General features: G+C 41.4%; 1 protein-coding gene across 2 annotated transcripts in view; it reads left to right on the plus strand.

The window, feature by feature from the left end:
• Positions 1–26,993, plus strand: part of Clstn2 (calsyntenin 2) — a 615,455-nt gene that overhangs the window by 560,927 nt on the left and 27,535 nt on the right. For both annotated transcript variants that reach the window (XM_021250694.2, XM_087186235.1), the window contains 2 exons: positions 1,117–1,279; positions 24,147–24,313. In XM_021250694.2, the coding sequence (XP_021106353.1) occupies positions 1,117–1,279; positions 24,147–24,313 (330 nt within the window). The remainder of the gene's footprint in view (positions 1–1,116; positions 1,280–24,146; positions 24,314–26,993) is intronic.

A 26,993-nucleotide genomic window follows, 5' to 3' on the forward strand; every position in this document is an offset into this window, starting at 1 on the left:
CTTTCTCTTTCATGGCCTTCCCTCTTACTCCTTTCTAGTGCCTCATTCTTTCCTCTTCCATTTTCTTCTCTCCCTTTCTCTTTTCTTTCCTCTTGCCCTCCCTTATCTTCATCTTTATTTCTATTTCCAATCTTATACCTGATCTATAGCCATATCTAGCCCCAAACTTAGGAAAATTATTCCAACTGAACTTTTTTCTCTGCTAAAGAACTAGGAGAATTTTATTCAAAGAATTTTAAGCCGACATTGCTACTACCTATTTACCAAACACTTGTCAGCCTAGAGAGCTGGTAATTCTGTGACCAAGATAATCTGCCTACAGTTGGCACTCTGTATTTGCAGTTTCTACATCTGTGGAGTCAACCTATTTATTGACTTAGCAAGACCCTGTCTCAAAATAAAAAATAAAAAATTTATGGCAATGGAGCTCAGTGCAAAGGCCCTGGGTTCAATCCCCACTACGAAAGAAGGAAAGAAAGAAAAATAAAGGGGGAGAGAGAGAGAGAGAGAGAGAGAGAGAGAGAGAGAGAGAGAGAGAGAGAGAGAGAGAGAGAGAGAGAGAGAAAGAAAGAAAGAAAGAAAGAAAGAAAGAAAGAAAGAAAGAAAGAAAGAAAGAAAGAAAGAAAGAAAAGAAAGAAAGAAAGACTTGCACTAAATAAGAAGAGACGTTTTTTTCTGGTCATCATTCTGTAAACAATACATAACAACAATTTGCATAATATTTACATTGTGTTATGTATTACAAGTAAAGATGACCTAAAGTATATGGGAGGATATACACAGTTTATATGAAAATATATGCTATTCCATATGAGGAACTTGAGAATCTACAGACTTTGGTATCCACAGGAGGTCCTGAAGTCAATCCTCTGAATTCTGAAGGGTGATATATTTACCTGATGATTAGATTCTCAGAAACACCAGAAGCAATTTCTTATCATGTTTGACAATGAGCTTCTATAACCTCAGTATATGTCAATCATTATGTTCTTTATATTCTCAGTAATAATAATTTTGACCTGAAAATCTCTTCTCTCATTTTGTAATTAGAATTAAAAAGTATGATGTTGCATTGCATATTTGATTTTAAGTGTTGCTTCCCTTTCTTTTCATTAGATTTGTGACAAAGAGTGGCATTACTATGTCATCAATGTGGAGTTTCCTGTGGTCACCCTCTACATGGATGGAGCGACATATGAACCATACTTGGTGACCAATGACTGGCCCATTCATCCATCTCACATTGCCATGCAGCTTACTGTCGGTGCTTGTTGGCAAGGTAACCTTACATGGAACCTTTCTCCCTCCTCTGTGTACAGTCTAGGAAAGATGCTCATAGAGAAAAAGGAAAACCATGTGGTATGAGAGTTAGCCCAAAACAAGTTGCCAGCACTTACTAATAAAACAGGACTTATAAGTACCAATACAGACACTAAACCTGTATAATAATGAAATACTTGGCTAGATTTTTATTTCAATCAACATGTGTAGTGCCATGGTTGTTTCTGAGTTGCTAATGCCATTCACTATTCTGAAATTTTATCTGGTTCCAAACAGGGATTGTATGGAGAAAAGGCTGAATGTGAATATTGTGTTAAAATTGCTAATTGGCTCTGGTGCATGCAAGGATGGTCAGAAACCAAAAATCTCCCTTTATCCCCATGCAAGTTCTCCAAGCCCATAACCCTCTGTTCATGGGGTTCAAGAATGCCCAGGGTTGTGGGAAGCAATCTGCCCACAGGGAAGGAGGCTACTCTCAAGGTCACCTCAGCCCTAGAACATATCCCTAGACACCCAATCCCCAAATCCAGGCCTACCTCCTTTCTGAAAGCAAGAAAATGAGCTTTCTATGACTGCACATAACCTTTCTGTCTCTCACACAGACCAGGAGAGTCTTTGTTTCAGGTCCCTAAAGAGTTAAGAGTGTTTTTTTTTTTTTTTAACATAATGAAAGAGCAGAGGGAAAGAAAGATGCTCCCAAATAAGCAGAATAGTAATTTGAAATCTGACCCAATCTTATGTTGATAGATTCTGTGAAAACTTCCAAGATTTGTGACTTGAATCATTCATTACAGGAGACTAAAAGAAGTGAGCTACAGTGCAATTATCCCTCAGTATTCCCAGGGGATTGCTCTCAGTACCTCATGTGGATACCAAAGTCTATAGATGCTCAAGTATACTTGAAATATTGCAGTACTTGTGTTCAACCTATGTACATTTTCTTGTGTATTTTAATCCCTGGATTTCTTATTACACTTCATACAACATAAATACTACATAAATCATTGTTATATTGTTTAGGTAATGATGACAAAAAGTCTGTAAGTGTTCCATACAATTTTTTCAAACATTTTTTTCCATCCACAAAACTTGTGTGCATTAGTTAAATTTGTGAGACACAATACCTGGCAACCACAACTTAAAGGAGGAGAGATTTGTTTGCCTCATGGTTTCACAAGGTTAATTCCATGGTTAGCTGGCTGGCTCCAAAGCAGAAAAAAGCATGGTGGAAGAGCATGGTGAAGGAAACCTGCCTCCTGGCAGGAAGCAGAGCAGGGGAACAGCACCAAAGAGGAAAAGGCCAGGGATCATAGATAATACCCAGGGTTATGCTTTCATAACCCACCCAGACATACCCAGAATTGTGCTCCACCAATCCCATGGGCGGCTACCAAGCCAATGAAGTTGACACAATCAAGCTTCACCACCACACTGTGAATTTGGAGGGGCACTTGTGTAAGAATATGTCTGCTGAGGACCAGGTGACCTGAGAGCAAACTAAGGAAAACACAGGCCCCTCTGGTTAGACAAAGGATGACTTATGGGCATGGATAGACGATGGAAGGGTATGTAGTGCTGCTGACAAGCACTGAGGATGCAAAACCCAGGAAGGAGATAAAGGTGAAAGAAGAGAAGATGCTCATGAGCTGAGGCCATCTACTTGATGTCTGGCATTTATCATGTTATAGTGAAATGCTCATTAAGAATTTCAATAAATGAGAGTTTCTACAGTACACCAGCCTTTTCCAGGATATCTGGAAAGGAGATTGTGTCACCTAGCAGAAGACCATAAACTTAATTGGTACAGCAAGTTTCCGATTTAGAGGTTGCACAGAAATCATGAACCATTAAACACAGCTGTGCAAGAATGCTGTCTCTTGGTGTGGCTCACTGCCCTAGCCCGATATTACTATGGATATTATTGGACATACCTGAAGAATGCCCACAAGGAAAGAGGGCCCCAGTCATGACATCCCATGAACCCTACTGTGATTCTTCCCTACAGGACCTCAGAAACTACATCTGGATTCCTGTAGGCCCAGCCTGCAACAGAAACCTGCCCACCTCTGCAAGGCCAGCTACAAGTACCATTACCCTGCCTTATGCCTACTTCCCAGAGTGGAGAAATATAAAGTGGTTGTATAAACAATTAAGATAATCCTTGAGCAATTTAGAGTAGGCTAAGTTGTGCTGCAGAAACAAACAAGTCCCAGTTATAAGTTAATTAAAATAATTCTCATTTCATAGTCACTGCAAATCAATAGAGGTTCTTCTCTATTTTCTCTTCAGTGTAGGACCCAAGCAAACAGAACAGCCATGTTTTGGGGTATTCAGAAATAGGAAAAGAAAGCACAGGAAATTGTGCACAAGTTCCTAAATCTTCCACCTACCAGAGATGCCAATCATTTTTATTCACATTTTATTGGCCAAAGCAAGTAATATGGCTACAGCTAACTTCAACATTGCTGGAAAGTGATATCTGCAAGGATATCTGGAAGAAATATTCAAAATATTTTATGAACAAATAATATTGATAGACAAGAGTTTGTACACACCATTGACAAATATTTGTTGATTCTCCTGCTTACATAAGCAATGCACCCACTCTTCCTAAGTAAGACAACACGAAAGTCCCACCTATTGCTGGATCCAAGCATCTCATCTGAATGACTCATAGTGACCTGTTCCTCAGTGGGAGATCCCAAGGAAACTCTAGGGCAGGTGGACATGTGGCTCCACTTGATCTGGAGACCTGCACACTGTTAGGACAAATCACTTGCTGCCACCACAACCAGGATAGCTCCTTTCAGCACACACACACACACACACACACACACACACACACACACACACACCACTATAAAACAATGGAATGAGACAGAATAACCAAAAAAGCACTTCTGCTGATAAGGAGGGAAAACTAGAAATACAGCAGTCTTGACCCATAGCAGTTCAGAAATCCATTTAGGCAGATGACATGAAGATGGAGAATATTATTTGTGGCCCTTGACTCCATTCACTGGGAGATGTTTCCTTCTCCACTATCGCCACATCTGATGAGGGCATTGCCACTCCCTAAATACCAGTCCTAATATATGTTTGCAGTTTACTTAAAAGCCATTCCACAAAAAATATTTCAAATATATAAAGCCCACATGGGTGTTTATTTGGTAGAAAGAATGAGCACTAGTGTGTTCACAAGTATAGGACTGCTCTTCCTTGGGGGCGGGTATAGTCATGTGTCTTATTTTGCCTACTTAACTGTGTATGGAACTGCTTTATGTCATTCCTTGGTAGAAGCTTTAAGAGCTACTGTTTCAAAGAGGCCTTTCATATACATAGAGGTGTTAACAATCCTGTGAGAAAGTGTGATTAGTCCCAATTTGTAGACAAGTAAGGCCAGGCTCTGAGAAGTAAAGTAGCTTACTCAAATTCACCCAACTAAAATTTTCCAATCCCAGGTCTCCAATACCTATACTTTCTTCACTGTGGCTCATTGCTCCATGTTGTTAGGTGATCATTTTTTTGGTGTAATTATGTGTTCGGAAAAAGGCAAGAGCTGATGTGTACTGATACAAATGCAATAAATCCTTAACCTTTTGAGACTCCAACAACCTTGTGGTTAAAGAAAAACAAAAATACTGCATTCCTCTTGCTATATATGCCCTTAAGTGACCATCCAAGGAGCAGTGAAAATAATTTAGGCTTTGGAGTCAGAAAAGTTTGAGTTTGAGTCAAATCTCATCTCTGCCACTACTAGTTATGTGGACCTTGTAGGATCCTTAACTTCTCTGAGCTTTAACTTTGTTTTCTGTAAAATAAGAGTATAATCTACCACATGGAGTTACGATAAGGATTAGGTTCTGAGCACATCAAGTATGCTTGGCATGTTTTATTGAAATGATTGTGTAGATTTTTAAATATCTCCTGGCCTCTCCTCCATCCCCTCCTCTTTTCATTCATTTGAACACAACACTTCAGAAGGTCTGCAAAGCATCAGCATGCTCTAGCTTCTGTGGTCTCAGCTTTCCTCACTTTTTTTTTTTTTTTTTTTTTTTTGGTACTGGGGATCGAACTTGGGTCCTTGCACTTGCACAGCAGTCTGTGAAACCACTGAGCTAAATCCCCGGCCCACTTTCCTCACTCTTAAGGAGAAGGATATCCTGACTATACCCCCTCTCCAAGGACTGAACCTCACACATGGACCCTGTCCTACCAGGTCCATATAAGAGTCAGAAAGAAAGTTGGTGAACTGGAGAATAGTCAGTCCTAAGCTAGGCTTTGGAAAGTGGGCCTTGAAATGTAGGGCAGGAACCTGAATGTGCAGTCTTTTCAGCCATATAGATTTGGGCGTCTTCCCTGAGAAGACTGATAGCATATCTGCAAAGTTTCAGCAGATGAAAAAAAATTCTGTAAAATCTTTAAAAAATACTCTATAGGATGAGTAAGATTTCTCAAGTCAACAACAGAGAAGCTTGGCCTGGTCACGCTCAGGGTTCCTACCATTAGAACATTCATGGCCCAGAAGGAATGGAGAAGAGGCTGGAAGGAGTACAGACTAAACCCTGGGACATCATAACACCTTCGTAAGGAGTTTGAATTTTTGATGCCTACATCCTTCTTGAAGCCACACTTTTGTCTGGAATAGGTGCATCAAAAGATCTTTCAATAAGGTGCAGCACTGTGAAATTAATGGCCTGCAATACAGCCCTTATCTTCACATGTTCCTAAACCTTCTGCCACCTAACTTATATGCATAGGATAAGCTCTCTGAGTGAAACTCTAATTGCTTTTGGTCCTGCAGTTGTGGGGAGCTTTTCAGGTGCTTTTGAAGTTGGCAAGGGAACAAGCTCTCATTTGTGAAATTTCCAATCTGAGTTTAACAGTGGGAATGGAAGATGATTTGATAGCAGCTGCTTGCTGGGCTCTCCTGGGAGTTAGCTTCAGCACTGCTGCTGGGCACTGTTCTGCAACCCCAATTAGACTACTGTGTCCTGTTAGCGAATTTGAAAGCCAGTTCAGTGGAACTTCATTTTTGTTGGTATTTTTCCAGTAATTAAAAAAATGAGGCTTCATTTACACTTAAGAAATGTTGCCAGTAAGCCTAGAGCATGTAGTGTCTTATAATTGTGGAGATAGACATTTGCAGCCAGAATAGGAGTTGCATCACAAGAGAGCTCTCCTTCTTTTGTGTGGCTGATGCACACCACATTGCCATTGTTACAGGAAATAATATCAGAAATGAAATATGAAATATGATATCTCCCAGCCTGTTAACTGTATGATCCATCGAGTTCTTGTTCTCTAGAAATCGAAGAATGAGTCCTAGGAACAATGGAGGTTAAGAGTAGGAAGATATTCATTGATAAAAAAGCTCCTGAGGGACAGAAGGAGTCCAGAGCGGGTAGCCTGGGGAACCCCACTTTATAGAGGAGTTTTATAGGGTGGAACCCACGTGGGTGCAACATGGGCCACAGCCATGAACATCCAATAAGGAAGTATAGCCACGTAGGTAATGGTCGTCCAATTGGGAAACAAGTCATGTAACAAGCGTGGATGGAAAGAACAAAGATTCTCCTAGGAAGTGGTGGGTCCAGGGGTCTCTGGTCACCCAGCAGGGTGGTTGATATCTATCTAGACTTCTTTAGGCCCAGTGTTTGTTCTTTAAGGAAGTATGTAAGTCTGATCATTGTGTCCTTATCTTGAGGCCTGGTTTACAGCCAATGTGTCTCCAGTGCAGCTGTGGTAAGCTTCACCTTTATCCTGACCCTCTCGAGGACCAAGCCCTATCTGACTGCCTATAACATTTCTACTTAGCTCATCTATCTATAATACCATCATTTCTGTGTCCAGGGTGGCATAGTACTCTCAGGATGGAATGAGACCCTCTCTCACAGCCAAGCCCACCCTGTGCTGATTCAGACATGGCTGCATCTGCTCAAATACCAGGATCCTTGTTTCTCTATGGGTTATGTATTATTGTATTTTTCTGTTACTCCAATAAAGTACCTGAGGAGTCATGCGGAAAACACCGAATCAGCCCGCTGCAGACAGGCAGGTCTTCGGACGTGGTCCCAAGGTTGCCAGTCACACTGAAAACACCAAATCAGCCTGCGCCCCGGCAGCAATCCACTGGACCTACCCTCCCTGCTCCTTTGGCCTCTTCTCTGTACAGCTACTTGGTTTTACACTAAAAAGACACAGAGGACACCGGACCACCAGACCACTGTACTGGAGCTAATCAAGTTCTCAGCATTTAAAGAATTCCTGCCCAGAGGTAGGGGCTTCTGAGCCACCGTCCCACTGCTCCTGGTCCAGAGGAAGGGGCTTCTGGGCCACCATTCCTACAGACACTCTGAGCCCCCTGGCCCACCTCTCCCAGCTCAGAGGAGGTGAGCCACATGGACACCAACAGCACCACCCCTGCCCCCCCAGTCAAAATGAGAAAACACATAAATAAGTCTCAAAACCAGACTTCCAGATCACCTACAGCAATCGCAAAGGGAAATGAGATGGAACACTCTGATACTCAATCACCTGGACCCACTGAACTGGCAGCAAAAGGGGATCTGGAGAAAACGAAATCAGAAATAATTTCTCAGATAACAGGAGAAATTGTGCCCCTAGTGAAAGACATGATTAATAAATCTAGAGAGGAGCTGAGGAACATGATGGAATCCCAACATAAGAAACAAATGGAATCCATAAAACAGATGCAAATAGATTTTCAGGACATGAAAAACTCCATTGAAAGTCTACACAGCAGAATGAGCCAATGTGAGGACAGAATTTCAGATACAGAAGATAAGATTGCAATTAGTGACCAGGAAAAGAAAAATTGCTTCAAAATTATAAGGGAACATGAGAAATCAATCCAGCAGCTGCTAGATGATGCAAAGAAGAATAACATAAGACTGATTGGAATCAATGAAGAAACAAGAGAGAGTGTAGATGACATAAAAAAACTCTTGGCAGAAGTAATGGCAGAAAACTTCCCAAGCAGGGGAAAAGAACTTTACATACAGATAAGTGAGGCATATAGGACTCCAAATAGCCTTGATCAAAAAAAACTACACATAGGCATATAATTGTTAAGATTCCAGAAACTCAACAGAAGAACAAAGTTCTACAAGCAGTTAGAGAAAAGAAACAAATCACATACAAAGGAAAGCCTATCAGAATCACAGCAGACTTCTCAACACAAACCATCAAGGCAAGAAGAGCTTGGAGTGACATATTCCAAACCCTAAAAGAAAACAGCCTCCAACCCAGATTGATGTACCCTGCAAAACTGTCTTTCAAAATGGATGGAGAAATAAGATACTTTCATGACAAAGAGCACCTAGGGAACTTCCTGAATGAAAAAACCAGCACTCAAAGAATTTTACACAATATCCGAGGAACAGACATTGAAGATCACAACCCCAGGAAGCAAAGCAGAATGAACTCATCTGCCACGACAAGAAATTAAATGTAAAGGGGGAGAATCCAACAAAAAGAAAAAGTCATGGCAATGACAAGTCAATACGTTTCAGTTATAACCACCAACGTTAATGGTCTCAATTCACCAATCAAAAGAAATAGACTGCCAGAATGGGTCAAGAAGCAAAATCCAACAATATTCTGCATACAAGAAACACACTTAATTCAAAAGGAAACTCATAGACTGAAAGTGAAAGGGTGGAAAACAATACTCCATGTGATGGGAAACCCCTCAAAGAAGCAGGAGTAGCTATCCTCTTTGCAGATCAAGTAGATTTCAAACCAACACTGATTAAGAGAGACAAGGAAGGACACTATATCCTTGTAAAGGGAAGAATCCAAGAGGAAGAGATGACAGTCATAAATATCTCTGCACCAAACACTAGTGTGCCCAACTATATAAAACAAATACTAATGGACATGAAAAGTCATATATGCACTAATACAATTGTAGTAGGGGACCTCAACACCCCATTGTCACAAATAGATAGATCAACTAGACTAAAAATAAGTAATGAAATACTAGAACTCAATCGAACTCTTGAACAAATGAATTTAACAGATGTTTACAGAGTCTTCCACCCCACAAAATCAGAATACACATTCTTCTCAGCTGCACATGGGTTGTTCTCCAAAATAGACCACATACTCACACATAGAACATGTTTAAGTAAGTGCAAAGGAATTGAAGTTATCCCCTGTATATTATCAGACAATAGTGCGATGAAATTGGAGATCCATAGCAAAAGAAACTGGAAAAATTCCATAAACAGGTAGAAATTGAACAACATACTTCTGAATAACCAATGGGTCACAGAGGAAATTAAAGAAGAAATCAGACAGTTCCTTCAATTAAATGACAATGACAATACAACATATCAGAATCTATGGGACACAATGAAAGCAGTCTTACGAGGGAAATACATAGCAGTGAATATGCATATTAGGAAAACAGAAGGAGTGCAATTAAACAACCTGATGCTGAACCTCAAGCTTCTAGAAAAAGAAGAGCAGGAAAACCCCAAAGCTCATACAAGGGAGGAAATTATAAAGATCAGAGGAGAAATCAATGTAATGGAGACTAGGAGAATGATACAAAAAATCAATGAAGCCAAGAGTTGGTTCTTGGAAAGAATCAACAAAATTGACAAACCCTTAGCCAACCTTATCAGAAAAAGGAAAGAAAAGGCCCAAATCCATGCAATTGGGAAAGAAAAGGCTGAAATTACAACAAACCCAGAAATCCAGAGGATCATCAAGACCTACTTCCAGAACCTATATGCCAATAAGAAGGACAACACAGAAGAAATGGACAGATTCCTAGATACATATGAATTACCAAAGTTGAACGAAGAAGACCTAAAAATTCTAAACAACTCAATATCAACCAATGAAATTGAAAATGTAATTAAAAACTTATCACCTAAGAAAAGCCCGGGCCCTGATGGCTTCACTGCTGAATTCTACAAGACATTTAGAGAGAAACTACTGCCACTACTGCTTAAACTCTTCAATGAAATTGAAAAGGAAGCAATACTCCTGAATTCATTCCTGGAAGCAAGCATCACCTTGCTCCCCAAAGCAGAGAAATACCCAACCGAAAAGGAGAACTATAGGCCAATCTCACTAATGAACATAGATGCAAAAATCCTTAATAAGATACTGGCAAACAGAATGCAGAAGATCATCAAGACGATCATACACCCTGTTCAAGTGGGATTCATCCCAGGGATGCAGGGATGGTTCAACATATGCAAATCAATCAATGTAATACACTATATCAATAGAGCCAAGGACAAAAGCCATATGATTGTCTCCATAAATGCAGAAAAAGCATTTGACAAAATCCAACATGCATTTATGATAAAAACCCTACAAAAAATTGGAATAGGTGGTCTCTACCTCAAACTGATAGAAGCCATCTGTGAAAAACCAACAGCCAATATCATACTAAATGGTCAAAAACTGAAATCCTTCATACTAAAATCAGGAACAAGACAAGGATGTCCATTATCATGACTCCTGTTCAATATAGTTTTGGAAACATTAGCCACAGCAATTAGACAAGAGAAAGAAATAAAAGGAATAAAGACAGGAAATGAAGAAGTCAAACTGTCAATATTTGGAGATGACATGATACTCTATATAGAAAACCCCAAGAACTCCACCAAAAGTCTTCTAGACTTAATAACCAAATTCAGTCAAGTAGCTGGTTACAAGTTCAACACACAAAAATCAATAGCTTTCCTCTACATGAATGACAGACTCACTGAGAGAGAAATAGGGCAAACAATTCCTTTCAAAATAGCATCCAAAAAACTGAAATACCTAGGAATCAACCTAATGAAAGAAATCAAAGACTTCTTCTCTGAAAACTACAGCACTCTGAAAAGAGAGATTGAAGATGATATCAGAAAATGGACAGACATCCCCTGCTCCTGGGTAAGAAGGATTAATATAGTGAAAATGGCCATACTTCCAAAACTGCTATATAGATTGAATGCAATTCCAATTGAGATCCCAGCAGCATACTTCATGGACCTCGAGAAAACAATCCAAAAATTCATTTGGAACAAGAAGAGACCCAGAACAGCAAAAGCATTTCTAGGTAACAGAGACATGGCAGGAGATATCACAATCCCCAACCTGTAATTCTACTACTAAGCTACTGTTTCTTTGCATGGTACTGGCAAAGAAACAGACCTGAGGACCAGTGGAACAGATTAGAAGATGCAGAAACAACACCAGACACACTCAGCCATCTCACCTTCAATAAAGGAGCCAAACACCCTCACTGGAGGAAAGATAGCCTCTTTAATAAATGGTGCTGGAAAAATTGGGTTTCAACTTGTCAAAGATTAAAACTAGACCTATATCTCTCGACATACACTAAACTAAAATCAAAATGGATTAAAGATCTAAATATTAAAATAGAAACTCTGAACCAGTTGGAACAGAGGTTAGGTAGAACTCTTGAAGACATTGGCATAGGAAAAGACTTTATGAACCAAACCTCAGTTGCCCATGAACTAGCACAAAAAATCAAGTGGGATCTCTTCTTATTAAAAAGCTTCTGCATACCAAGAGAACCATCAGCCGTGTGAAGAGACAATCCACAATGTGGGAAAAAAATCTTCACCTGCTCTTCCTCAGACAAAGGTCTACTATCTCGAATCTATAAAGAACTTAAAAAGATCAGACCTTCCAAATTTAAAGACCCAATCCAAACATGGGCATCTGAAATGAACAGACATTTTTCAGACAAGGAAGTAGAAATAGCAAATAAATACATGAAAAAATGTTCAACATCACTGGTCATTTGAGAGATGCAAATGAAAACAACGCTGAGATTCCACCTCACCCCAGAAAGAATGGCTGCTATCATGAAATCAACCAAATAACAAATGCTGGTGGGGCTGTGGGGAAAGAGGAACCCTGCTCCACTGCTGGTGGGAGTGTAGACTGGTGCAAGCACTGTGGAAATCAGTATGGAGATACCTCAAAGAACTAGGACTGCAAGTCCCATTTGACCCCTCTATTCCACTGCTGGGGATCTTCCCCAAGGATTTAAAAGAATCATACCACAGTGATATATGTGCACCCATGTTCATAGCAGCACAGTTTGTAATAGCTAAAACTTGGAAACAGCCCAAATGTCCACCAACTGGAGACTGGATAAAGAAAATGTGGGTTTTTTAATAAAATAGAGTACTACTCAGCCATAAAAAATGAGAAATTAGAGACATTTATAGCTAAATGGATGCACATTGAGGTGATACTCTTAAGTGAAATAAATAGGACACACATGTGCAAATACTGAATAGTTTCTCTGGTGTGAGAAACTGAAAGTGTAAATAAGGACCAAATGTATAATAGTTAATGTGAAATAGGAAGAAAAGGGGCAAAGGGGAAGGAAGTGGGAGGGGTAGGGGGAAGGAAAGAAGGGTACTGAATTAATATGAGAAAATGGAAAAATAGGAGCAAAATCTTTGTAAATAGGGAGGGATGGTGGGTTTGAAGGGAGGGCTGGGCAAGGGTGAAAAATAAGAACCAAGAGAGACTATGTAAAGGTGCAAATTTCCAACTGTGAATGTCATTATATTGTTTACCTAAAATGTACCAATGATTAGAATGAATAATTGATAATACAAAATAGGAAGAAAAGGTCCAAGGGGGTGGGGGTAGTGGGAGGGGCAGGGGAAAGGAAAGAAGGGAAAGGAAAAATGATGAGAAATAGAAAAAATGGAATTAAAGTCTTTGTAAATACGGAAGGGTGGAGGGGGTGAAGGGAGGGCTAGGATTGGGGAAAAAATGAGAACCAAGATGCATCACGTAAAGGTACAATTCCCAATGAGAAATGTAATTGTGTTGTATACCTAAAATGTACCAATAAAAGAATTAAAAAGTAATAATAATAAGGTACCTGAGTCTGAGTTCTTCATAAAGAAAGGAAATTTTTTTCCTTAAATCCTTTTAGGTATACAGTTAAATTAGGTATGCAGTAAAATAAAGATGTACCTTACAATATATTTGCATTTATCATTGGGTACTTGCACCTTTTCAGGATATATCTTGGTTCTTATTTTTTCCCCATTTCCTGTCCTCCCTTCACCCCCTCCACCCTTCCCTATTTATAAATACCTTGTTTCCATTTTTTCCTTTTCTCATAATTTTTCCTTTCCCTTCTTTCCTTTCCCCTTCCCCTCCCACTTCCTCTACCCCTTTAGACCTTTTCTTCCTATTTCACATTTTCAATTATTCATTTTAGTCCATTTTAATCCTTATTTACACTTTCTGTTTCTCAAACCAGAAAACTATTTGGTATTTACACATGTGTGTCCTGTTTATTTCACTTAAGAGTATGGCCTCAATATGCACCCACCTAGGTATAAATGTCTCTAGTTTCTCATTCTTTATGGCTGAGTAGTACTCCATTTTATAAAAAACAAAACCACATCTTCCTTATCCAGTTTCCAGTTGATGGGCACTTGGGCTGCTTCCAAGCTTTAGCTATTACAAACTGTGCCACTATAAACATGGATGCACATATATCACTATGGTATGATGTTTTCAATTCTTTTGGGAAGATACCCAGGAGGGGAATAGCTGGGTCAAATGGGACCTCTAGTCCTAGTTCTTTGAGGTATCTCCATACTGATTTCCACAGTGGTTGGACCAGTCTTCACCCCCACCAACAATGTTCCTTTCTCCCCATAACCCTGCCAGCATTTGTTATTGGTTGATTTCTTGATAGCAGCTATTCTTTCTGGGATGAGGTGGAATCTCAGTGCTGTGTTCATCTGCATCTCTCAATGACCAGTGATGTTGAACATTTTTTCATATTTTTATTTGCTGCTTTTACATCTTTGTCTGAGAAATGTCTGTTCATTTCAGATGCCCATTTTTGGATTGGGTCTTTAAATTTGGGGGGGGGTCTGATTTTTTTCAATTCTTTATATATTCTAGATAGTAGTCCTTTGTTTGAGTTACAGCTGCTAAAATTTTTTTCCCATATTGTAGGTTGTCTCTTAGCTCTGTTGGTGGTTTCTCTTGCAGTTCAGAAGCTTTTTAATAAGATGAGATCACAGTTGTTGATTCTTTGTGCTAGTTCCCATGCTGCTGAGGTTTTGTTCATAAAGTCTTTTCCTATGCCAGTGTCTTCAAGAGTTCTACCTAATTTATTTTCCAGCAAGTTTAGTGTTTCTGACTTAATATTTAGATCTTTAATCCACTTCGATCTTAGTTTAGTGCATGGTAATAGATCTGGGTCTAGTTTTAATCTTTGTCAGGTTGAAATCTAGTTTTTCCAACACCATTTATTAAAGAGGCTGTCTTTCCTCCAATGAGGATGGTTGGCTCCTTTGTCAAAGATGAGGTGGCTGAGTATGTCTAGAGTTGTTTCTGCATCTTCTAACCTATTCCACTGATCCTCATGTCTGTTTCTCTGCCAGTACCATGCTGTTTTTATCACAGTAGCTTTGTAGTATAGTTTCAAGTTGGGGATTGTGATACCCCCAGCCATGTCTCTATTGCCTAGAATTGCTTTTGCTATTCTAGGTCTCTTCTTATTCCAAATGAATTTTTGGGTTGTTTTTTCTAGTCCTGTGAAATATATTGTTGGAATTTCAATCAGCATCGCATTGAATCTATATAGTAGTTTTGGAAGTATGGCCATTTTCACTATATTGGTTCTTCCTACCCAGGAACAAGGGATATCTTTCCATTTTCTTTTATCCTCCTCGATCTCCATTTTCAGGGTGCTGTAGTTTTCAGTGTAGAGGTCTTCTGCTTCCTTTGTTAGATTGATTCCTAGCTATTTCTTTTTTTGGATGCTATTGTGAAAGGAATTGTTTCCCTAATTTCTCTTTCAGTCAGTCTGTTACTTGTGTACAAGAAGGCTATTGTTTTTTAACTGTTGACCTTGTATCGAGCTACTCTACTCAATCTATCAATTTAGAAGTCTTTTGGCAGAGTTTTTTTGGGTCTTTTATGTAGAGTATCATATCATCAGCAAATAATGACAGTTTAACTTCTTCTAAGAAATGAAGTTTATTTAACTCACATTTTGAGAGGCTGAAGGTCCAAACAGCATTGTGCTGGCTCTTATGCCCCGCCAAGCTACGTGACTTCATGGTGGACTTTATCACAATGATGAGACACGTGCAAACGTGAGAGATCACAAAGTGAGACAGAAAACCAGAAAACAGGGAGGGACCCATCCTATGACCACCCACAAAGGTCCACAACTTAAAGTTCCCCTCTCCTGGCAATACTGCCTCTCTAGAGGCTAAACTTGTACCCCAAGAACCTGTGGAGGACAAACTCAAACTATAGCAGGTCACAGTGGGAGAAGGTATCACTTAGAAAACTGACCTCTTTTTCCTCAAATTTCTTACTCATCCAATTTCTAACAACAAAAGTTCAAGTTCTGCACATCAAGAATAAAAATTGTATACTCACACCTGCTTTGTCTTTGGACCTAACCACCCAGGTACTATAAGCCAGCAGTGCAAGGAAGTGAATTAGCAAGGATGTTGATCATGGCAGGCCACTGGCTTGAGGAGTCCTATGGTCTCTAGGAAATGCTGCTCAGCAGTCCAGTACAACTCTCCCCACTCTGAGAAGAGAAGCTTGTTTTACCTAGTTTGTGTTAGATTGTCTGGGCAGGAGTTCTTTTACTGAAATAGCCAAACATATTTGAAGAAGCACCATTCCATACATGCCTAAGAAGACACCATCCTGCTCCTTGTCTGATGCCCATCTATTTTTGGTGGATCTCATTACAGAGTTCCTTACCTATGGCTCTACTCCTTGTGACCATCTCATTCCTGTCCCTGCCCAGGGACTCTCCTCCCATATTCAGGACCCTGGCCTTCATAAGAAGCCTTGCCTACTCATGGTGATGACATCCACTGTTCTTACATGTACCCTAGATCCTGTTCTTGCTGAATCTTACTCCTACTGAGGCAGCATGAAATTGAGATGGCAAGTTTCTAAAACTCAAAAATTGGTAAGGGACAGGCAAGGAACCCCCACTGTAGCTTTTGGGAAGAGTCAAAGGAAAGAATAGAAATGGCCCAGAAGGGATAAAAACACAGAAATAGCCCCCCCACACACATACACCCTGAGAGTTGTAGTTATCAATAGCTCATGATTCTCAGATAGAGGAAGGGGAGCCACATGTGGCTCTGGGATCTGTTGTTTGTTTTCAGGTCATTTTTCTGCCAGACACTGGCATTATTGCAGACATTTGGAATACATGCTAGCACTTAATAAGCTTGGTCTAATTTAGTTCAGATTTCTCACAATAAAGTCTGTTTCAAAATTACCCTACCTCCCTAGGGTCTCTGCTGTTGGGAGAAAGAGGTGCATACTATCATAGTCTGCCTTACATTCCGACAGCATTTCCTAGGGAGGATTTCATGAAGCTCCAATTCCACAGGATCCCCCTTTCATAAAGGGGTCAAGGTCAAGGTTGGAAAGCACAGCATAAACCATCCCCATTCCACCACATTCAGGAGTCATGATGGGCCTTGGCTTATTAAAAGCTCTCTGAGGCACCCTAAGAAAGCAATCTCTTTGACACTACTCAGCTCATGTTTCTCAGCATTATTTCACCATGGAACTTACTCTGTAAACCAGTGTTCCTGGGGCATCCTTTGGGAAACATCCCCTTGGAGTTATTAATGCAGATCTCCACCCCCTACTCAGTTGAGAGTTTGCACGGGGTAAGGACTGTCTGTTGTCAAAGATCCTTAGCTCCTCCCTATTCTCAGATTCCAGGACCTGGAAAAAGTACTGCAATCGCTGTACTACAATCTAGCTGTGAGGCTGTTTTGATCAAGGTATGTGCCCCAATATGACACAAACAGGTGCCTAACAGAGTGTCTGAATTCAGAATTATGCAGCTTCAAAATCAAGAAAAGATTGTTATAAGCCTTGGAGTCAATTTGACATAGGAGTGCAATTGACTTAAAGACAACAGAGGTGGAATCTGGTTTAAATTTCAGTGAATCATGTCTGGAAAAAGTTTAAGTTATAACTCTAACTTTGTTTCTTATTATGAATATTATATTACTTGAAGAGTTTGAGGACAGTCTTAAAGCAAAAAATATAATTTCAGTGTCCCCTAGAGACATGCTGCAGGAGGAAAAAGACCACTGAATAAAATAAACAGGAAACTCACATGGCACATCTCATCTCAGGGTTCCTGGGCACCTTGCTACCACTGTACCTGTCCCCACATTTCACTTGCTGGCTATACCAGTCAATGTACTGAGTCAGGCTCTCCTTTCTGACTCACAACTACCCTATGCTATATAGGTAGGTATAATGATAACCCCATTTTTCATATGAGGAAACTAGGACTTAAAGAAGATAAGTACACCACCAAGGGTCACATAGAGCTGAAATTTGAATGTATAGTTGTGCAACGGGGATGCACACAAGTAAGTAGCCTGAGAAACCTTGACAACCAAGTCAGGAAATCCAGAGGATTCTGGGATCTAAGGTCAAATCATTTGCCCAAACTTTTTTAGTATTTCCCCACAGATTAGACAAAGTCAAGCTGAGGCTAAAAAATAACTTCAAGCTAAGCTGGGGATTTAGCTCAGTGACACCACTCCTGCCTGGAAAGCACAAGATCCTGAGTTTGATCTCTGGTATCAAAAAACAAAACAAAACTACAGGCTCATAAGACATCGTGGTTTGGGGTGCAGATGATGACTATGGAGTCAGTAGAGGGGAACTGCACACCCTTACAACTCACAATTGTTGTTCATCTGCCCCATGTCTTTGAAGACAGTCTTGTCTCTCTCAGACTCTCAATTCTTTCATCAGGACAATGAAAGCAATATTGTGATGATGTATGAGGGACTTTACAACTCCATGAATTTAGGCCCCCAACTCCAGAGTGTTTATGTTTGAGGTAATCCCTAACTTGTATGTTTTGCTCACTATAATATCATAAAAATGTTTACTGGGAAAGCAGGGAACATGGCACATAAAAGTGAAAGGGCTGAGAAAGCCTGCTGAGAATGCATCATGGCCAGCCATGATGACAGATCATTTTTCTCGGCAATCACCTGTGACCTACAGGTACATGAGCATCCCTAGAGGTTATGTGGACAGAGTTTTTAAAGCGGCAGCTTATGGGGGTCTATTACACACTTCACTTAGGCTTTGTGTTCCATGGGTGTCTACATCACTGAAATGAAGAAATAAGAGAAAGCAAGGTTTCAGAGAGTCTTGCCATTTGCATTGCTCAAAATTGACACCCAACCATCCATGAAATTGTGTTCATTGAGGGGTATCCCCATCCAGCAACCTTGCACAGAGCAGTATCCAACTCAAGCAAGAGAGAACATGGCCCCCACTCTTTCCTGTGTGTTTCTTAGACTAAATAGCAGTGAGAATGACAGCAGAAAACATCAGGAGCGATGCCCTGAATACACCTTGTAGAGGCAGAAGACTTCATACATTCACATTCCGTAGATAATTTACTTCAAATTATGCTTAGAGCAAAATGAATTTTACTGATTCGAAGGCTGCATTTATAGTAATGAGGCTCCACCTCTGAGATGAAAGAAAGCTGGGGAGATGAGGAATGGATGGATATGTAGCTCTTTGTTTTCCAATCCAAGCTCTGGCTTAAGCTTAGACAGGGTACATTAAATCATGTTTGCAAAATATAATTGGCCCTCAGTATCTACAGGGCATTGGTTCAGACACTCTGCAGATTCCAAAATTCAGAGAGGCTCAAGCTTCATGTATAAAACATTATAGTATATGCACAAAACCTATACACACCCTGCCTTATACTTCAGGTTATCTCTGTACTACTTACTGTACCTAATATATTATAAAGTCTACGCAATAGTTTTTATACTGTATTGTTTAGAAAATGACAACAAGAAAAAAGAAGGTTGATGAAAAGAAAAAAATATTTTAAAATGTTTTCGATCTGTGACTTGTTGAATCTGTGGACATGGAACCTGTGGATAGAGAGGGCCAACGGCACTTCTGTTGTTCAAGATAATTATGTCTCTCAGAAACTTGACACTAATCATTGGGAGTCACTGCTGAGACCATTTGGTGTCTACAGAGCCCACTGTGGTCAGGCATTGTCCCCAGTGTCAGGTCAGTCCCAATCTGTCCCTCTTTGAGAAACCCTCCTTGACCCTCCCTGGACACATCTCATTATGTGATGTGCAGAACAAAGGCTTGGGAAAGACCTGAATTTGAAGTTTGGCTTCACTCACATCTGGCTAGGAGGCCCTACAAATGTTATCAAAACTTGTGCTCTATAAAAGCAGTTCTAAATACAGCAGGTGAGAATCTCAATTCACAAAGAGAAAAAGAGGGTGTTGTATAGTGCTAGGGTATTGAAGAGCCCAAGGCACCTTCCCTCACAAGCATCCCGTTGAAATAGTGACTACCGTTTTTGGCAGCCCTCGGTCATTAATGGTCCTTCAGATCTGGCAGCTGACCTGGTATTTCCTTGCCTTCTTTGGGGTACACTAAAACTTCTACTGCTCCTCATTCTTTCTCTGTAAATCCATCTGTGGTCTATCTGCCCAGCTATCCCAGGGCAGCATACACCCTTGCCCAGGAAATTGCTTCAGGTGCCTTCACTCTGCAGCTCTGATATCATAACCTCTCTACCTCCTCCTTGCCACCCTCGCCCCCACCTCATCTGGAGGAGCCAGATTCTTTTCCTCTATTCTTCCCCCACTGTGGATCTATTCCTTGGTCTTCCCTGCCCTCCTAAGGGTTTAGGCTTCTGGAAACCACAGTGGAGAAACACAGCTTACACTTCATTGTGTTCCTTCCTATGGCAGACCAGAGGTGTGTTTAAATGGAAGTGAGATGAGAGAAATACAGAAGAAAAAAAAAAAGGCTAAGACCTCCAAGTTGCTGCCCCACCACTTAAGGAATAAATAACATAGCATATGAAGAAACCTGCCACATTCAGACCTAACAAATGGTGGCTATTTTCTCCCTCTAACCTATTTCACATATTTGAAAATAAATCATGCATTGCCTTAGAATATTTATTATACTAGCAATTTATTCTTATATTTTTACTTTACTTCACCAGTGTCTCTACTTCATTCTCTCAATTCAAAATAAGCTTCTGAAGAACATGTTCCACATTTTGTAATTAGCTGTATCTAAGAATACTAGGCATACAGAAAATGCTTTTAAAATGGGTGTCAATCTAGCCTCAGGAATCCAAAATCACATTTGCAAACAATTAAAGAAAGTACTTTGTGGAAGAAATTGGGTTTTATTTGCTTTCTTAAAGTGATTCATAACTATTCTTATTTTAAATGTTAATATAGGAGCCATGCAGTCTATGTAGATACCCTAGATATTAAACAGAAAGTTTTCAATGTTATATATTATTTTTTAGAATCCCACATCACAACCACCACTGGATGCACATATATTTCATATTTTATGCTGGCCTACCATTGCAAAATGCTAATTGAATTGATTTCCTGGAGCCTTGTCACTAATAAATAGAGGGCATCACATTTTGAATAAAAAATACAAAACATGAATGTGTTTTGGAAAATGTCATAACATCCAAAAAGTCACAAAGTGTGGCCCTAGAGGATGGAGCTGCTAAGTGAGAAGTGGAGGAGGGGTGGATGAAAGATCATAGCCTCACTTTGGACCAGGCTGGCTGGCCAGCACCACCAGGACACCTACTTGGTGCTGTGCATGGATGGATATACACACATTACAGGGACATACACTTTACAACTTCCTGTAATGTGGCCTTTGGCCACTTACTTCCCCCTTTAACACTAAATTCACCCATCTATAAATACAGAATGAGTACTTACTTCCCAGGGGCTTTATGACAATTCAATGAAATATGTATGTTTAGTACTTCACATGGGATTGGGTATGTATTTAATGCCCAATAAATGATAGTTGATGGATCTGCTATTCCAAGATAAGGACAAAACAAGGGAGAGGCCATCTGGGAGCCTGGAGAGGAGCACCTATCCACACCCACACTCGTGCTCTCTCTCTGCAGGTCAACAAAGATACCCCTTTGCTGGGGCAGGGACATGCTAATGGCTTGGAGGAGCACTTTATCCATGGGGGCTTTGAGGTCCTAGATTAGACACCTTAAATTGGCTTCCCTGTTGCGATGGACCATCTCAGGCCATTCCTCAAAGCCAAATCTATTTAAAATTCCCAAATGTCTCAAAAGAGACATCATTCAAAATTCCTAAATGTCTCAAAAGAGACATCATTCATTTCCAGAATGAATCTTTGGCTATCAAGCAACAAACAGCATTTTGACTCAAAATTGCTTAACCCATGAAGATAGATGAATGACTCCCACAGCGGAATACATCCCAAAGCACAGCAGTGAGGATGTCCACTGGTTCTGCTCAATCCTGCCGTGACTCACCTGGCTCTGCCTTCCTCCCTGAACTGCCCTTGTTGTCCCCAGTCTAAGGGCAAGAAGGCTCTTGTGGCCCTTGGCCTTCCATCTTAATGATCTCCAGGGAAAGACAGCAAGAGTTTGCAAACTTTCTGGAGAGAAAAGTGGAAAGTTGTTTTTGTGTTGTTTTGCCAGTCAGCAACTCTCATAACATTAGCCTACACTTGGTCCCATTATTATTCCTGGACCAATTTCTATGGCTTATTGAATGCCATGTGCTGATGGCTTCTTGGTACTGAGTTTCAGCTCCACCCTCGAATCCGTCCCTGGAGCAACAGGGATGACATATACTAATTAGCTTAAATTAAATAGAGCCTGCTCCTGGAGACTGAGTCAGTTCCCTAGTATTCTAGGCTGCCTTAGCAAGACAGAAAGAAGGAGACTGATGTTGGTGAGACAGTCATAAGAACCTCTGATCTGCTAGTATTCAACTTACCACTTCCTTCAATTCAGCAGCCAATTATAAAATATCTGTGGTGTACCAGGCAGAGTGCAGGATGCCAAGAGGATAGAAGAGACCAAGCGTTGTTGGGAAGAATAAATGAGTCAATGTTTGCAAAGTGCCTGGTGCAACCCTCAGCCCCTAATACTTGCTCAGTATTGTCTTCATTAAAATGAATAATGCATGAGTAATCCTTGCTATCCAGGAGAGAGAGCGACAGAGACTTAAACTAATAAATTATAACAGCGTGTGAATGGTAAGCCTGCGAGTGGCATCAAGGAGACAGAAAACATGAGGAGTATGCAAAACCTCAAGAAGCTTAAAGCTCAATGGTTATTGACCTTGGCTTTACATCTGATTCACCTAAGAAGCTTTTAAAATGTCCTATACCAATTAAATCAGAATCTCTAAGGGTGGGACCAAGCACCAGGCATCAGCTTATCTTTTTAAAGATCCCCAGATGATTGACAAACATAGCCAAGGTTGAAAAACTCAATTTTAGGCTGTTGAGGGCATAATACACATACATGTAAATCATTTTCCTACCAGCCAAGTGGTGGGGGATACATTAAAATCAACCATCCCCAGCCCAAGGCTTAAGGCAGGGAGAGGGCACAGCAGAGCTCAGGGCAGAGACAGGGTGTGGTGGGGAAGGGTTTCAGGGTAGGAGAGGACATGGTAGACAGGGGATCTGGGAAAGATTTCAGTGAGCAACTGGAGATAGGGAGTTTAAGGGGCCTGGGAAAGAAACTAAAATTTTCTTAATCTGAGCCACAGGGAGGCAGTGTAGGAGGAGTCTCATTGTGAGGAGGAACAAGGATAAATGAAGATATGTGGTACATCAGTCTTGATGCAATCAAGGGAGAGAGTCCAGATTCATTTCAACAGGAAATCATAAAGCAGTACTAAATCTAACAGGGGATTGTAGCAGCAAGGAGTTACTCTCTAGTAAAGAGAACTCTAAGGAATATAAAAATAGTGCATGTGAGGATTATTCACTACCTCCAGGGATGAGAGGAGCGCCCCAGGGAGAGCCTGCCTTCCATACACTGAAGTCTAAGTTTTGTTGGCACAGCAAGACTCACTAAAGGGCAGAAAGGCCTCCATGGTGTTGCTTGCTGGAAACTTGCTCTCCAGGGAGCTGGAGAAGCCACTCACAGGGGTGTCCCCATGCAGCACACTCTGCTACCAAACCACAGAATGCTTGGGAAGCCATAGGAACTCCTTAGCTGAGACAGCCTACGGCAGTGCTGGTGAACCTATGACACACATCCCAGAACGGGGCATGCAGAGCCCTCTCTTTTGGCATGCGAGCCAAACGTATGAGTTATTTTTTTTTCGAAACTAAAACCTCAATATGCAGGTTTAATTGCAGTGCTGGCACTTTCTGATAAATAATTGGGTTTTGGTTTGCAGCTTGGGCACTCATCCTTTAATAGACTTGCCATCACTGGCCTAGGGAAACAAGATGCAAAACCCAGAGTGTGTCCTGTAAGCCAAAGAGGCTCATGGAGCTTACAGAAATGTTTCCAGGAAACTAGCAAAGCTGTAAGGCAGTCCAGCTCCCTATTTCTTCCTTGTTCTGCTTCCTTTCTGAACAAATATTCACATAAGATCCAGACAAGTTTTGTGTATGTAGACTGTCCAGAGGTGGAGAGTAAAGCCAGTGAGAAAGGCTGCCTGGAGGAGCCTCCTGCAATAGGACCTCAGGGGAGGCCTGACTTGGAAACCAGGGAGAAGATGGAAAGATGTGGCTGCCAGGAAGGGTTTGCAACATAACACTCTGAACACTTGCATGTGGGTGATAGTGGACTGGGGTTCCCACAGGACTCAAGACTTCCCCAAGCACACACGCACTCCTTCAGGTTTATGGGACACAGTTAGTGTGACCTTGGCCCAATGGCCAGCTGGAACCTCAACATAATTCCTACCCAGTATCCTCAAGGTAAGTGACAGTGCTTCTTTTTCTTTCAGGAGGCGAAGTTGCCAAACCACGATTTGCGCAATTCTTCCATGGCAGCCTGGCCAGTCTTACCATCCGCCCTGGGAAAATGGAAAGCCAAAAGGTGATTTCCTGCTTGCAGGCCTGCAAAGAGGGGCTGGATATTAATTCTTTGGAAAGCCTCGGGCAAGGAATAAAGGTAAGGAAAGAGCTGGTGTCACCCGATGAGACACTGATGTATGAGACCGAGGCTACCCAGTACCCAAGCACGCCAGGAAATATTTGTTTCTGTAACACTACACAGAAATAGCACCACAGCAAAGGTGCTGCCATGGAGGGAAGGTAGTGACCCTGACTTCCAGGTTGGATGTGTGCTGCCATCTCCTGAAACTCCTAGGTCTAGTCCTTGTGTCCAATCACATACGACATTCGGCACATACAGAATGTCTGCCTGAGGAAATTGTACCTCATTTGCTTGTGGGTTGGTTTGTTGCTTTGTTTATTTGCCTGAAGGAACTGGAGCAGCATTCAAGAATACATTGCCAAAGCATGAAAAACAAATAAGAAGTTAGGACTCTGTAAAATACAAGCTAGAAAGGAAAGAAAAGACTGAGGTGAGGTAGACTTGGAAAGCAGGTAAGGAGGTCATGGGGTCTTGTACAGTTACAGTGAGGCACAGATTATGCTCTAAGCAATCTCTGGCAGTCAAAAGGAACGTGAACAGATTCAAGATTTTCATTGTCCCTGAGAATCAAAGGTATATTCTGAGAAAAGCTCCTTCTGAGCAGAGCGCGAAAGGATGTGACCAACTATGGCCTCAGAAAGCATCTCCCTGGGAGCCAGGGTATTTTCTTGCTTCACCTGGATGTAAAGAGCTCCTGCTGGTACTGAGTTTCTGGGGTCCTGAATGTAGAGAAGGGTCAACATCATCAGAGACCTTGCTCAATCATCACGGTCCTCACTGTGGGAAAGCAATTCCTCAGCTCCTCTTTGAAAGCTGAACAACTCACTCACTGTCCTCTGCCTCCTGGGGGTGGATCTAGCACTTCCTCCACAGAACTGTGACAGTCACCTTTCTTGACCATTCCCCGAGGGAGGTTGACTACAGTAGAAGTTGCCCAGCCTGCAGCACATCCCCAACCAGTGCTGCCATGGAGTTGTACCTTGCAGTCCTGCCCTGGCCTTGCCTCTCCTGGACAGGGAGTCCTCTCCAACAGAAATCCCCTGCAGGACCTCCTGCTTGCCAGGCTCTGACACCGTATAGCTTTGGAGGGGTTAATGGTGTTCTGAGCACTCGTACTGTGCATTATATTGCAGTAACTTCAGCATGGACCTTCATGTATTCAGTTCTGGGCTGGGTTCTAGAATATGAAAATGAGTGTTCCAGTCTGCTGTCTTCAGGGAACTCAGTGGCCCAAGTGGACATTTGTGATTATGCTTGATGACTGCTACAATGATGACAAGCACTGACTTTTTCTGAGGGTCTCCCAAGTGCCAGGCACTGGTCTAAACATTCAATGCGCATTACTGCCAGGAATATCCCCTTGACAAAATTCCAGTTTTACACATCAGGAATTGAAGACTGAAGGAGAAAGGAAATTCCCCTAAGATCTGCAAGTTAGGAATGGGCAGAGCCAGGACTTGAAGCTGGGCTGTCATGTGCCAGAGCTCCAGATTCAGGTAAATGTCAGTCAGGGAAGGCTCCTTGGAGGAGATGAGGCCTGAGCAGAATATGTAAGATTAGGTTGGAACCAACCTGGAAAAAGGCAAGGGAAGTGGGAAAGAGGGCAGTCATTCCAGGAAGATCCAGAAATATGAGCAATGGCGGGAGGGTGAGGTCCATCACAGTGAGCACTGGGACTTCCATAAGGCCAGGGTTATAAGTGCCCAAATTATAAGAGGGAAGGTTAGCAAGAGGGACCAGAGAGGTAGCAGAGGCCATATTATGGGGCCTCTTAACCATGTTAGGTGTTTATATTTAGTGTCAGTATCTGGGAGTCATTGAAGGCTGAAGCAGGGAGCATGCTCTTGATGACGTAGGGTTTGGGGTGTTCACTGTGGACACTGGATCAAAGGGGGAAGATGGAAGGAATGTAGAAGGCATGGCAAGGCAATGGGTCTTTGCAAATCATTGTTTAACATGGCTCAGATACACTCTGAGTGTATCTGAGTGCGCATACACTCAATAGCTAATCACCTGCCATTGAAGGAAACTCACAAGACCAGCCCATATTGGAAAGGATGGTCTTGACCTACTGTATGTGTTGTCTTCTTGGGGCTTTATCCATCCGCTAATGCAGAGCTTGTCCTCCAAACCTCTTCTCTTTTACTGATTTTGGGTTTGCTCCTTGCCTCCAAGTGCACCTGCTCTGCTCTGCACAACCCATGGGACCACAGCTGCAGAGTTCAAGGCACCATAGAGCAGCAATAAACCAAAGATGCTGGCCTGAAAAGCCATGTGTTTTTAGAATTACAAATTAAGAAGTGTAGCAATTTCCACTGAGTAGGTACAGCCTCTGAAAAGGGGAGATGCTAAAATACATGGTACAAGAATGTGTGGGGGCTGGGGGAGGCTAATTTGGCTTTTCAGGATACCACCTATTCGCAACCAAGTCACTGCAAAGGATCCTTTTCTATCCCTAGGGCACAGCTGGTGAGAACTGGAGCACTGTGTGAGAAGTTAATAAGACACACAATTTACAGAACACCCACTGGGGGCTATTTTACATTCATTATCCCTGCTTCTCAAAACAAATTAAATATTATGACCTCATTTCAAAAATAAGGGGACTGGGGCTCAGGGACTTGTCCAAGATAAATCCATGCTCTTCCCTCCACCCTAGCAACTCAGATTAGAAGATACTCTTGAAAATTATTTA

Source organism: Heterocephalus glaber, unplaced genomic scaffold, assembly GCF_053883595.1.
Source record: "Heterocephalus glaber isolate CG9 unplaced genomic scaffold, H.glaber_assembly_v1.0 deba00001504, whole genome shotgun sequence".
NCBI classification, from domain to species: Eukaryota; Metazoa; Chordata; class Mammalia; order Rodentia; family Bathyergidae; genus Heterocephalus; species Heterocephalus glaber.